Source organism: Macrobrachium nipponense, chromosome 15 (genome assembly GCF_015104395.2).
Source record: "Macrobrachium nipponense isolate FS-2020 chromosome 15, ASM1510439v2, whole genome shotgun sequence".
Lineage (NCBI taxonomy): Eukaryota > Metazoa > Arthropoda > Malacostraca > Decapoda > Palaemonidae > Macrobrachium > Macrobrachium nipponense.
The window spans coordinates 64,832,230-64,844,628 of record NC_087208.1 but is presented as its reverse complement, the minus strand read 5'-3'; the positions used below and the strand labels follow the sequence as shown (position 1 = coordinate 64,844,628).

The window sequence follows — 12,399 nt, the reverse complement described above, 5'->3', positions numbered from 1 at the left end:
TCTTACACTCCTTCTTGCTTGGAAGCCTTGGTGGGAGCTACTCAGGACCCCAAATCATCTCTTCAGCTGCCGTTGTCAGGGCACGTTCAGTCGGTCCTGCAGAAGGTTAACGCCTCTGTTTCTGACCGGGACGGTTCACTTCGCTCTAGAGGCTCTACCAAACTACTACCCCCACCTCTCACAAGACATAGGAAGTACTATGCTATGAGCTCTGCGTTTTTGTTGTCGTGCCACCTTAACCCAGACATCATTCGCCTGAAGCCGGGTTTGACTTTGGAACAGGTGAAGTCAGTGGCCCAGTCCTTGTCTCCGCAAGACGCCTTAGCTTTGAAATCTACGGCGGCCTCCATGCTGCAGACGGTTTCTTGGCTGGACCTCTGGTCTGTAGTGATTGCCAAGATAGCTTCTGACAGGTCCCCTGAAGGGTTGGTGAGTGCCGCCTCGCTTGCCAGTCTTTTGCAGTCCGGGGGCAAGGCGTTTTCTTATTTGGCTCACGTTAGTGCCAATTTATGGGCTAATCTTCTTCTGGTTAGGAGGGACACGGCTTTGTCTAGGATGGAGAGGTCGCTCGACACCAAGTCTTTGCTGGCCTTGAGGAACGGTGATCTGTTGGAGTCGCAATTCTTGTTTCCACAGACAGAGCTCGAAAATGTGATAGACCGACATCGGGCTGACACCAAGGACCGACTGGTGCACCAAGCTGTGTCTAAGTCAGAGTCCCACCCCCGGAGACGTCCGGCCCCTCCTCCTCCCCTGGTTCAGCAGCAGTCAAGGAGATCGTCGCCTGGTAAGCCATCGAGGACCTCGAGTTTGGCAGGGCCTCCCCGTTCGACACAGCTCAAGTCTCAGGATCAACGCCCCTTTTGCTCTCGTTCCTTTAAACCAAGAAGAGGCCCCAGGGGCAGAGGTCAAGGGGGCTGTCGGTAGGTTGGGCGCCTCTCCCTCTCCTGCGCCACAGGTGGGGGGTGCCTGGCTGGCCATTGGGCCAAGTGGCAGAGTTACGCGGCGGAGAAGTGGGTGGTAGATGTCCTTCAGGTGGGATACCTGTTGCCATTCGACTTCTCCCCTCCTCTGTCGGACAAGCCGCAGCTCAGGAAGACGTATCTCCCAGATTCTCTGAAGTTCTTCGCTCTTCGGGAGGAAGTGCAGAAAATGCTGGACAAGGATGCGATAGAGGAAGTAGTGCGTCCGTCTCCGGGTTTTACAGTCACATCTTCTTGGTGCCCAAGGCGTCGGAAGGATGGAGGCCTGTGATCGACTTATCCACCTTGAATCGCTTCATCAGGAAGACACGGTTCGAGATGGAGACCCCGCGCTCGGTGTTGGCAACCGTGAGTGAAGGCGACTTCATGCTGTCGATAGACTTGAAGGACGCATACTTCCAAATCCTGGTTCATCCCACGTCCAGGAAGTTCCTTCGCTTCTCTCTGGCGGACAAGATCTTCAGGTTGACCAGAGGCCCTCAAGTGTTCACAAGGGTCTTCTCTTTCGTGTCAAGTTGGGCCCATCCTCAGGGGATCTGTTTGCTGAGGTACCTCAACGATTGGTTGGTCTTGGCAGTTTCCAGGGAGAAGCTGCTGCAAGACAGGGATCGTCTTCTTCAGTTCTGTCTGGACCTGGGCATATTAGTCAACCAGGAAAAGTCGAAACTCGTACCCACTCAAAGGCTTCTCTACCTGGGCATGGTCATCGATACGACAGTGGCAAGAGTTTTCCCGATCAGAGATTGGAGAAGTTGCGGCCTGTGGCACGCAACTTCCTATCAAAGTCGCATCAGTCGGCTCATCAGTGGCAGGTTCTTCTGGGAGTGCTATCTTCCCTGGAGAAGCTGGTCCCTCATGGGCGTCTTCATCTTCAGTCTCTGCAATGGAGACTGGGGGAATTCTGGTCTCCGGCAGGGGACTCTCCCGTTTATGGTCCCACTGTCTTTGGAAGTGAGAGAAGAGAGAAGACCTTCGTTGGTGGTTGGACGACCAGAATCTATTGAAGGGGGTCCCTCTGCGTTCTCTCCCTCCGGACTTCCTTCTGTTCTCGGACGCCTCCCTCGCAGGTTGGGGTGCGCACTTAGGCGTCCTCATCGCTTCAGGCATTTGGGGTTTGGAGGACATGCAGCAGCATATCAACGTCTTGGAGTTGAAGGTGGCTTTCCTGGGTCTGAAGGAGTTTCGGGGGATGGTAGAGGGTCACTCTCTCATTCTCATGTCAGACAATACCCAGGTGGTAGCCTACGTGAACAAACAGGGAGGCCGGGTTTCTCAGCAACTTCATGCCTTGACCGTCGAGCTTCACCAGTGGGCAATCAGCAATTCGGTAAAGCTCTCAGCCAGGTATATCCCAGGGAAACGGAACGTGGTTGCAGACAAACTCAGTCGCCGGGATCAGATCTTAGGCACAGAGTGGTCCCTTCATTAAGTGGTGGCATACAAGCTTTTCCAGATTTGGGGGAGACCCATGCTGGACCTTTTCGCGTCACTCTACAACAAGAAGCTGGAGGCGTTCTGTTCAATGGTCCCAGATCCCTTAGCATTGGCAGAAGACCCATTCTAACATCCCTGGGACAACCTGGAGGTGTATGCCTTCCCTCCGGTTTGTTTGATCCGTCAGGTTCTGAACAGGCTGTTGGGTTCACAGGGTCTCAGAATGACTTTGGTAGCCCCTCTTTGGCCTCAGGCGGAATGGTTTCCAGATCTGCTGTCGTTGTTGTCGGAGATTCCGAGGGAGATTCCCCCTTGGCGGCATCTCCTGTGTCAGCCCCATGCAGAAAGGTTCCATCAGTCAGTAGAATCCCTGTCTCTTCACGGTTGGAGGCTATCAACTATCTCCTCCGAGAGAGAGAGGCTTTTCTCAGAAATCAGCTGGGCACATGTCCAGCAGTCTTAGGAAGTCAACCTCCACAGTTTACCAAGGCAAATGGGCGATCTACTGTGATTGGTGTCGTAAATGGGGGTTTTCTCCACTCACGACCTCTATTCAGCGAATAGCAGACTATTTAACCTTCCTCAGAGACGAGAAACGTTTGTCCGTGTCTGCTATTAGAGGCTACAGAGCGGCTCTGAGTTTGGTGTTATGCCTAAAGGGTATCGACATCTCCTCTTCCCGGGAAATTTCCCTGCTAGTTAAGGGGTTTGAGCAGTCGACTTCTCCTACAGAGCTCAAGCCTCCAACGTGGGATGTTTCCTTGGTGCTTAAGAGCTTGACTAAGAGTCCATATGAGCCCTTGCGTCGCTCATCTGACAGGAACCTGACGCTCAAGACAGTTTTCCTTTTGGCTTTGGCATCTTCCAAAAGGGTAGGAGAGCTCCGCGGTCTGAGTTATGAGGTGAAGCACACCAGGGGTTGGAAGTCAGTGTCTTTCGAATCTGTCCCGGAATTCGTGGCCAAGACCCATCTTCCAAAAGGGTAGGAGAGCTCCGCGGTCTGAGTTATGAGGTGAAGCACACCAGGGGTTGGAAGTCAGTGTCTTTCGAATCTGTCCCGGAATTCGTGGCCAAGACCCAAAATCCCTTGGTGCATGATGACAGGTTCGCTTCATTTTCCATTCCATCACTGACTGACTTTGTGGGTGGTGATGCTCAAGAGCTTTTGTTGTGCCCTGTCCAGGCCCTGCGTTGCTATCTTAAAAGGACTCGACACCTTAGACCAGGCTGCCGCAGACTTTTTGTCAAAACAGGTCGTACAAAGAAAGAGGTGTCTAAGAATACTATCTCTTTCTGGATACGGGAAGCCATCAGACAGGCATACTTGACTCTTGATGATTCCATCACCATGTCTGTGCAGGATAGAGCACATGAGGTTAGGGGTATTGGTCCCTCTCTGGCTTTCAAAAAGAACTTGGCTGTACATAGAATGCTGAGCGCTGGTACTTGGTTACACCAGTCCACGTTCACCTCCTTCTATCTTTAGGATGTTGCCCACAGATATATGGACACGTTTTCCCTGGGTCCTGTGGTGGCTGCCCAACAGGTTGTGTAACTCATAGTTGCCCTTAACGGGGCACCTTTGTATCTTACCTAAGATGATTGTTTGGATAAGAGAATGAGTGAGTTGGCTGGCCTCCTTCTTTCTCTTGTACCTTTCCTTCTTCCTTCGGGCGGTTTAAGGAATTGACACGTCATTTGCTGGACTGGTCTGATACAGGTGAGTGAGGTAGTCATACTGTAGTGTGGTCATGCAGTATACATATCATACCCACTATTTAGTAGCATAGGCTCCGCTCCTGGGCAAGGAGGAGTCGGGAGTACTACAAACCCTAGTGCCTTGGTTTGTTATTGGACAGTCAAAGTTTCTCTTTGGTTCCCTATACAATGGTTATCTCATACATCATTGTATGTCACTCAGGTTCTGAGTGGTTCTGAGTGGTTAGATATTAGTGTCTAGCTTCTCAACGGGCTTCAGTCCCTCTCCAAGAACTATTTCTTTTGAGAGCTGAACTGGCGAGTAGGCCCCCAGCCGGTCTAGGATGGCTTAAACCTCCCTCCAAGTATGAGTCAATCCTATTTTTAAGACCGAGGGTTTGTTCGCGTATGAACAAAAGACAAATTTTCTAAGACAATTTGTATTTTTCATACCTACAAACCTGAGGTCTTAACGTTATACTGCCTACCTCTAGCCGCCCCTCTTTTTGTTAAGTCATCCTGAGTTGGGAAAGACTGGCATAGATCATCGACGTTTGACCACTATTCACCCGATCTACGCATGCGTTGCCAGATATCACAAGATTCCTTGCTTTCATCTGCTTTTTAACCGGATCCAGCTAGGCGCTAGAAATTATCCTATTGTTAAGACCTCAGGTTTGTAGCTATGAAAAATACAAATTGTCTTAGAAAATTTGTCATTTTGTGCTATGTGGCCATCCACAACCAAACCATTTGGTTTTCACAAACCTTTTCCTACATGTACAGCCTAAAGCTTTCACTTCTGCTTGCCGTATATGACTCAATGCATGAACAGAAACTAGCACAAAACTGTTCAGGAAACAAAAGCCAGAAATCATCAAAATTACTACTAATGCCGATTTACACTGTCTGCATAAGGACACAGCATGAAGATTCCTGACAAGGCCATAAACATTCCAGCAACACCTTGTGGGAAACAGGTGATTACAGATATAGTCCTAGCGAGTTAGCCAAGTTTTTTTTTTTTTTTTTTTTTTTTTTTGATCACACCTAATGGCATGAACATATAAGCTAACTTCAATAATAAGTAAGATTCATTCCAAATTAAGAAATTTGCTACTGAAGACATAGACATATGCAGCAGTCAACTTACCATTCCCTGATGACAGGCTACATGCCTCAACGCTGTTTCTTCCATTATTAGCACTATCTTTACGAGGCCTCTCTCTCCCACGTTCACGGTCTCTTTCACGCTCTTGCCTTTCCCTGTCTCTGTCTCTATCTCGATCCCGATCTCTGTAATTAGAGGAATACAAATCTCAAAATCAGTTATTTCCAACAATGATGTCTTCATGAAAAAAACTTGTTTAGCTTTTTATGTTTTGCCAACTTGATATCTTTAAGGCTGCATTTACACCAAGTAAATTGAATTGATTCAATGCATGAAGGATCAACTTGATTCATGATTCATCTTGATTAACCTCACTAATTTCAATGTAACTATTTACACCAAGTGAATCCAGTCAATTCAAATCATATCCATTTGCTTGGTGTAAATGGTTACATTGAAATTATTCTGGCAAATCAAGACGAATCATGAAGATTCTTCATTAATTGAATTGATTCGATTCGCTTGGTGTAAACGCAGCCCAAGAGGCACTTAATCATTATAATACAAAAAACTTTTAATTAGATGGAAATTATAAAGGATTATTAATGAAACATTTTCCTACTTTACATGACCCATAAGTACACTATGAGAGCCTTATGCAACAATGAACAGGCAATACAATACTGCAAGTATTTTTGCCCAATGGATGTTACTGTTTACTACAAAATTATATTACCCAGAATTTTGAAGTTTTGGAAATAATTTACAGCAATGAAATGTAATATTTTAAAAATTAATATGACCACCAAGCAGGGATGGGTAATCACCAATTCACCACTAATTCCAGCTAGCATTATTTTGAATTCCCCAGGTCATTGCACCAACCTCCTGCTACTGTTTTGTGGCACTATTCACTACATAAACACCTTCAGTATCATTGTGAACATTAGTGAACCATTTCCATTTGTAATTCTTCATTTATTGTAACCCACTCACTTTTAACCCCTGCTATGGCTCCAATTAATAAAGGGAATGCATTGTCTAACAAAGGTTAGACTGAACTTCTGGAAAAAACTTTGACAGCAGTGTTTCTGTGGGAAGGTTTTGTTAACCACTTTTACATGGGAATAGGTTCCAGAACCTACCACGGAAAAGCAAAATTCACAGAAATGCAAAAATCCCCTCTAAAAATCCTGATAACTGCCAAATACCCCTTACCCCTAAAACTAACGCCAGGTTTCATCCGCAGGTTTACCTGTTAGTCTCCCTGTCAGTTCATCGAAAATGACGTCAAAACGTACGTGTGGAGGAAGGATCTCTGCCTCTCAAACCAGAATATGAATAAACTATGTATAGGCCTAATTCTTTTCATTATTAGACCCTGCAGTGCTATTTGTAGACCGTTGTGAGGCCAAATCCTATAACAAAAACTATTTCCATGTGACAAACACAGTTTGGTATAAGCCTAAGCTTCATATATAACCAAACCATCCTCTAGGTCTAATTCAACATTATTCACTAATATATTGTATGAAAATAGACATCTCTCTTTAATAGGCAATATTTAGACCATACAGTGTTAAGCCTTTTTGCTTCTCTCCTATCTCTAAGTGAATTGCTGCAGCAGCTAGATCGGGCAAACATATTTCTCCATATTTCTGCTAGCCTAGGTGTTGGAGTTCTCAGCCTAGTCTACTTCTTGATTCTGAAAGATTTCCCATGCCTTTAGAAGTTGACTAGCAGAAATATGGAGAAATACGTTTGCCCGATCTAGGCTAGAACTAGGACCCAATACCTAGGCTAGTATAAATAAGCCAGGGAAGGTCTAAAAACAGTACCCATTAACTGTCATTTTAGGCTAGCTAAAATTCTAGTACTTAGCCTAAACTAAGATGGAGAGAAAAGTTCTAGCCAACAAAACTAGCTACACTAGTTTGTGAATTAACCACTGGCAAGGTAAGAACTAAAGTATTTGGCTAAGCTAAGAACTGGACCAATTATGCTAGGTTAATGCAGCTTTGACTAGTTAAGTTAGGCTAAGAACAACCATTTAGACTATGACAAGGTACCCTGGACTAGTTAGACTAGGCTAAGAACTTAACCACTTAGCCTAGGATAAGGATGCCTTGAACTAGTTAGGCTAGTCCAAGAACTCGATCACTTGGTCTAGGATAAGGTATCCTTAAACTATTTACGTTAGGCTAAAGACCCATCAGTAAGTCTAGATCCAGGTAGCCTTGAACTAGTTAAGCTATGCTAGGCTAAGGATATGTAGCCCTGAACTGGTTAGGTTAGCTAAGAACTCAGCCACTGCTATGCTAAGAACTCAACTACTTAGGCTAGGTTATGAAGACTTCTGAATTGTCTAGTCTAGGCTAAGACTTTACCTCTTTAGGCTAGGTCGTATTAGCTACTTAACGGGTAAGAATGCAAATACTTTGGGTAGACTAAATAAAGAGGCCAACATTTCCTTACCTTAATTCTCCCCGAAGTGTCTTGGCCTAGACCCAAGTATCTAACCATAAAGTAGGCCTGAGTCCCAAAGAAGGCCGGATGGCTTGATTGAACTAATCCATTGACTGGCATTTGCACAGACGGTGAGTGACTTTTGGCAGGTCGTCAATAACTATGCTTCCAAACCCCATGTAACTTGAAGAGAAGACACTGGACGTGGCCGTTCGATAAAATATGTACATGAACTTGGTACACGAAGGAAGTTGATGTAACGGATGTAGGCATGGCACTACACATCCATGGATGTTAGTACACAGATTAGGAATGAAATGACAAAGACATATCAAGCAGCTGGATATGTGGTGAATCATGTACATGGACAATCAATGGTCAATTACATGGACGAGCGATGAACCACGTACACGTTCATGTAATGAGAAGCGATACAAGTTGGAACATCAGTGAGAAGATCAATCAATCATGTATACATGGACAAACAAGGATCAAGTACGTCTATGAGCGATGAGCCATGTGCACGGACCAGTGATGACACCCATACACGTCCGTGTCATGTGGAGTGATACACGTCGGAACATCAGTGAGAAGATCGCTAAATCATTTACATGGACAAGCGAGGATCAAGTACCTGTATGAGTGATGAGCCACGTACATGGACCAGTGATGACACCTGTACAAGTTTATGTCATGTGGAGCGAAACAAGCTGGAACATTAGTGAGAAGATTGCTCAAACATGCACATGGACAAGCGAGGATCAAGTATGTGTACAGCGATGAGCCACATACACGGACCAGTGATGACACCTGTACACGTTCGTGTCATGTGGAGACGAGCGATGAACCATGTTTGCTCTGAGAATGCCATCCTTCCACTAGCTCCACTGCCAACCTCACAAATGCTAACGTGTGGGGAAGAAACACAAACTTGTGGGTAGATGGTGAAGCACTGCTCTCACATGCCCAAACACGGATGAGCATGGGAGACACGGTCATGGGGCAGAAGGCGATGCACTCCTTCACTCGCAGAAGACAAAATATACAAATCCTTGATCCTCCGTCTGACATGATGGTGAGGCGTTGATGGAGAAGTAGGAGAATGAGTGAAACTCCTCTCTCTGCAAGGTCTCTTACTAGCAGGAGTCAGGGAAGAGACCCTCCGTTTTAACCTTTCTTCTTCGTAGATACAGCAAAAATCCTCTCTCACAAAACAGAGTCCAGCACCAGCCTCTTTAAGAGCACTTGAACCAACACCTCGGACAGCCCAGCAAGAGAAGACAATGACATCATAACTGGAGGATGTGCAGCCACCACATCTGATGTCCTAGTCTGAGAGGACTCTGGGAATGACAATACAACATCTCTAAGACCACTGGTGACTGATGGCCTAATTGGTGGAGAGCCCGAGAACACGTCGACGATGACAAAGGGGCTCCACAAGATGGCAGCATTCAAGAGCCAACATAGAGGAGTCGCGGGGGGGGGCATGAATGGTATAGAGGACGGAGAGGGGGTGGGCTTCTCCGAGAAATGCCACACCAGCCCATCCAATGAAGGTGAACTCCATAACCCAACCAATGCCCAAAAGAACTGCCATCTTGGATGACTCCATATCTGAAATGAAGAAATTAGATGCACTCCTTGCATGAGCCATACAAACACAAACGTGCTACTGTGGAGAAAACAGTGATCCAAATAACCAGCTCCAGGAAGTTCATACAATGGTTATAACCGACAGCAATGGCGTCATGGACCAAGTTGGAAGTCACGTCATTGCTCAACAGGCTTAGGAGTGACGCCAACTAGATGTATGAGAATGATGTCACGACATCTGACTGTAGCTAAAGCCAAGAGCAGCTACAACTATGCAGTTAGAAAAACCCCTGATGTCACAAGCCCATTCGCGACATCACAGCCTATTCACACTGTCACACAGCAGATTACTGTCACAAAGAGAGGGAGAACATTTCAAGTCAAAGTGAGGGAGAACATTTCAATAGTGCAAAAATTGTAAAACAAAACAGTATTACAATTTATCATTACTTGGATGAACACCATAAGGTAAACGATGTTCAAAGCAAACCGTAATGTTGGTAACCCCACATGACGACGTTGAATTGTTCAGCAGGAAGGGGCTCTGTAAACAGTAGGGACCTACTGCAGACAGTATAGACTGCTCTAAATTCTCACCACCTCACAGCACAAACACAAAGGCAAAATTAGTGAACTGGCATCCCTTTCAGATGGAAGCGAAGAAGAGGGCTCTCAAGTTCTGGGAGTCTGCCGCCGCCCCGAGATTCCAGACAAGAAACATGGCTGACAACTTCAGAGTATGTAAATAAACCAAAATTCTCTCTCCCTCAGGAAGAAGTTGTATCCTGAGAGAGACTAAGCGAGGATGGAGGGAAATACAGAAGAGAGCCATACTGCCCCTGCCCCAATCCTCTTAAAATGATGGAAAGAGAGGAGAGAACAATCACGACTGGCCCTGCAAGCAGAAGGGAAGATTGCCATGTCCGCCATTAAAAATTGTCCCAGACATCCTGAAAAACACATCTTTTTTTGAAAAACTAAAACATTACAAAGTTCCCAGACACGTGTGAAAAGATATACAAAACAAACGTCGATACACACAGAAATTAAAAAGAAATTAAAACACTAAACCAAATAAAGGGGGCCTGTCTCCCTAAAGGCAATAGTACACTCTAGGAGACCAACCAGCTTATCACACACAACGAAAGCAATGCCGATACAGTGAGAAAGATGTATCTACTGCAAAAGCATCTATTTTAAGGAATGTCAACACAGTAAAAAGGATGGCTTGTCTAAAAACGATATTCACGAAACTTCTGGGAAGCGCAGGCTAAGATAAAATAAACCAGCTTGGAAAAGAAGAGCGAAGCAAAACTCCGCTTTCCATGGCAGTACAAGAAAGACTGGCATATTGCACTGTACGAGATTGGTCATTTACCAAACATCCACCGTGTATATGCATGAATTGCCAGATGCCACAAATTCCTTGTTTTACAATCTTTGATTGTTTTTACCGGTTTCCAGCTAGTGCTAGATTATCCTATTGTTAAGATCGAAGGTTTGCTCCTCATATGAACAATAAGTGTATTCAAGCCTAACCATGCTGTGATCTGACAAAATCACTCATCCGGTACCCTACAGGTCTCAATCATGTCTGATTGGTGATTGACTACTGTTCTGCCAATAGATTTTCTTGCCAACAATGATTATGGTATGGTTAAAGCACTTAAGAGTTTTTGCTGCTTCCCTTTGGTCTACTTTTTAATGTTTTTTTTTATTGTTTTATTTCCTTTCCTGGATAGAAGTTTTTAAATTTAAACTACTTTATAGTAATTATTAGCACTTTCATTAAAATACATCTTTATATTTAGATGGAATACAACTATATAAGTTTTAAAAAAGTTTACTAATGAGTCATGGAAAATCATTACTACAGGTAGTCCTCTAATTATAATGGGGATATGTTACAATAACCTAACAGAGGTACCGTTAACCGGTTATCAGCACCAAAATCCGACTGCTTAAAGATAAGCAAAAATTGCCAATAAAAAAAATTGGCAATTTTTTGTGCTTATCGCACTGTTAACAGTGCGATAAGCACAAAAAAATTGCCAATTTTTGTTTATTGGCAATTTTTGTTTATCTTTTAGCAGTCGGAGTGGAATACTCCTGAAAACCAGGGTACTGCCTTTACAGTGCCCCCCCCCCCCCCCTTTTTTTTTTTTTTTTTTTTTTTTTTTTTTTTTTTTTTTTTTTTTTTTTTTTTTTTTTTTTTTTTTTTTTTACACATTTCACGTTTCCGCAGTTCACTTATCACATATTTTTGTGGAACACATTATTCACGTTTCCATGGGGAACTTTCACTAATTTGTGGATTTTTTCTATTGACCATATCTCTAAAATTAGTACTACAAATTTGCTTTTTATTTTTGTAGAGCAACACTATTTTTTTCACATTGTGTGTGACTAAATACTGATTTTTATGATAACAATGGTTTACAGCCTACTTATAATATGGTTATTATTTATCAAACTCTCTCTCTCTCTCTCTCTCTCTCTCTGCGTAAGGTCAACGTAAGGTGTATTTGAAATTATATTGCTGTAAAGATTTTTTATGATAAAGCATATTGTACAATATTCAAAATATTCACTTATTATTTTCACTTTATTCTCCAGTTAAAGCAGACTGGAAAATAAAATGAAAAAAAATTAGCAAATAATTTAAATATTGTACAACATGCTTTCCCGTAAAAACTATACAGTAAAACAATTTCAAATACACCTTACGTTGACCTTACACACACACACACACAGAGAGAGAGAGAGAGAGAGAGAGAGAGAGAGAGAGAGAGAGAGAGAGAGTCTTACACTTATCATGCTCAGTCCAGGGCCCAACCTGAAGTGAGCTTGATAGACTTAATAGATACATAACTACACTATAAGTATGCTGTAGATCATTCTTATCATAAATATCAATATTAGTCACATACACATGAAAAAATACAGTAATTAGTGAATAAACAGTGATCAGCACTAGGAGAGAAAACAGTACGTACGTACTATGAGAGAAAACGGATTATGCATAAAGTACAGGTGTAACTTGATTAGTTGTCAAATGTTCTGTAAGACAGATTTATTTAATTTGTATTAAAGATTTATATAATTTGTATT

The 12,399-nt window shown here is 43.7% G+C and overlaps 1 protein-coding gene across 2 annotated transcripts in view; it reads right to left on the bottom strand.

Annotated features, from left to right (window-relative positions):
• LOC135195022 (ecto-NOX disulfide-thiol exchanger 2-like) overlaps positions 1–12,399 on the bottom strand; it is a 200,809-nt gene that overhangs the window by 114,324 nt on the left and 74,086 nt on the right. For both annotated transcript variants that reach the window (XM_064221323.1, XM_064221321.1), the window contains exon 5: positions 5,269–5,411. In XM_064221323.1, the coding sequence (XP_064077393.1) occupies positions 5,269–5,411 (143 nt within the window). The remainder of the gene's footprint in view (positions 1–5,268; positions 5,412–12,399) is intronic.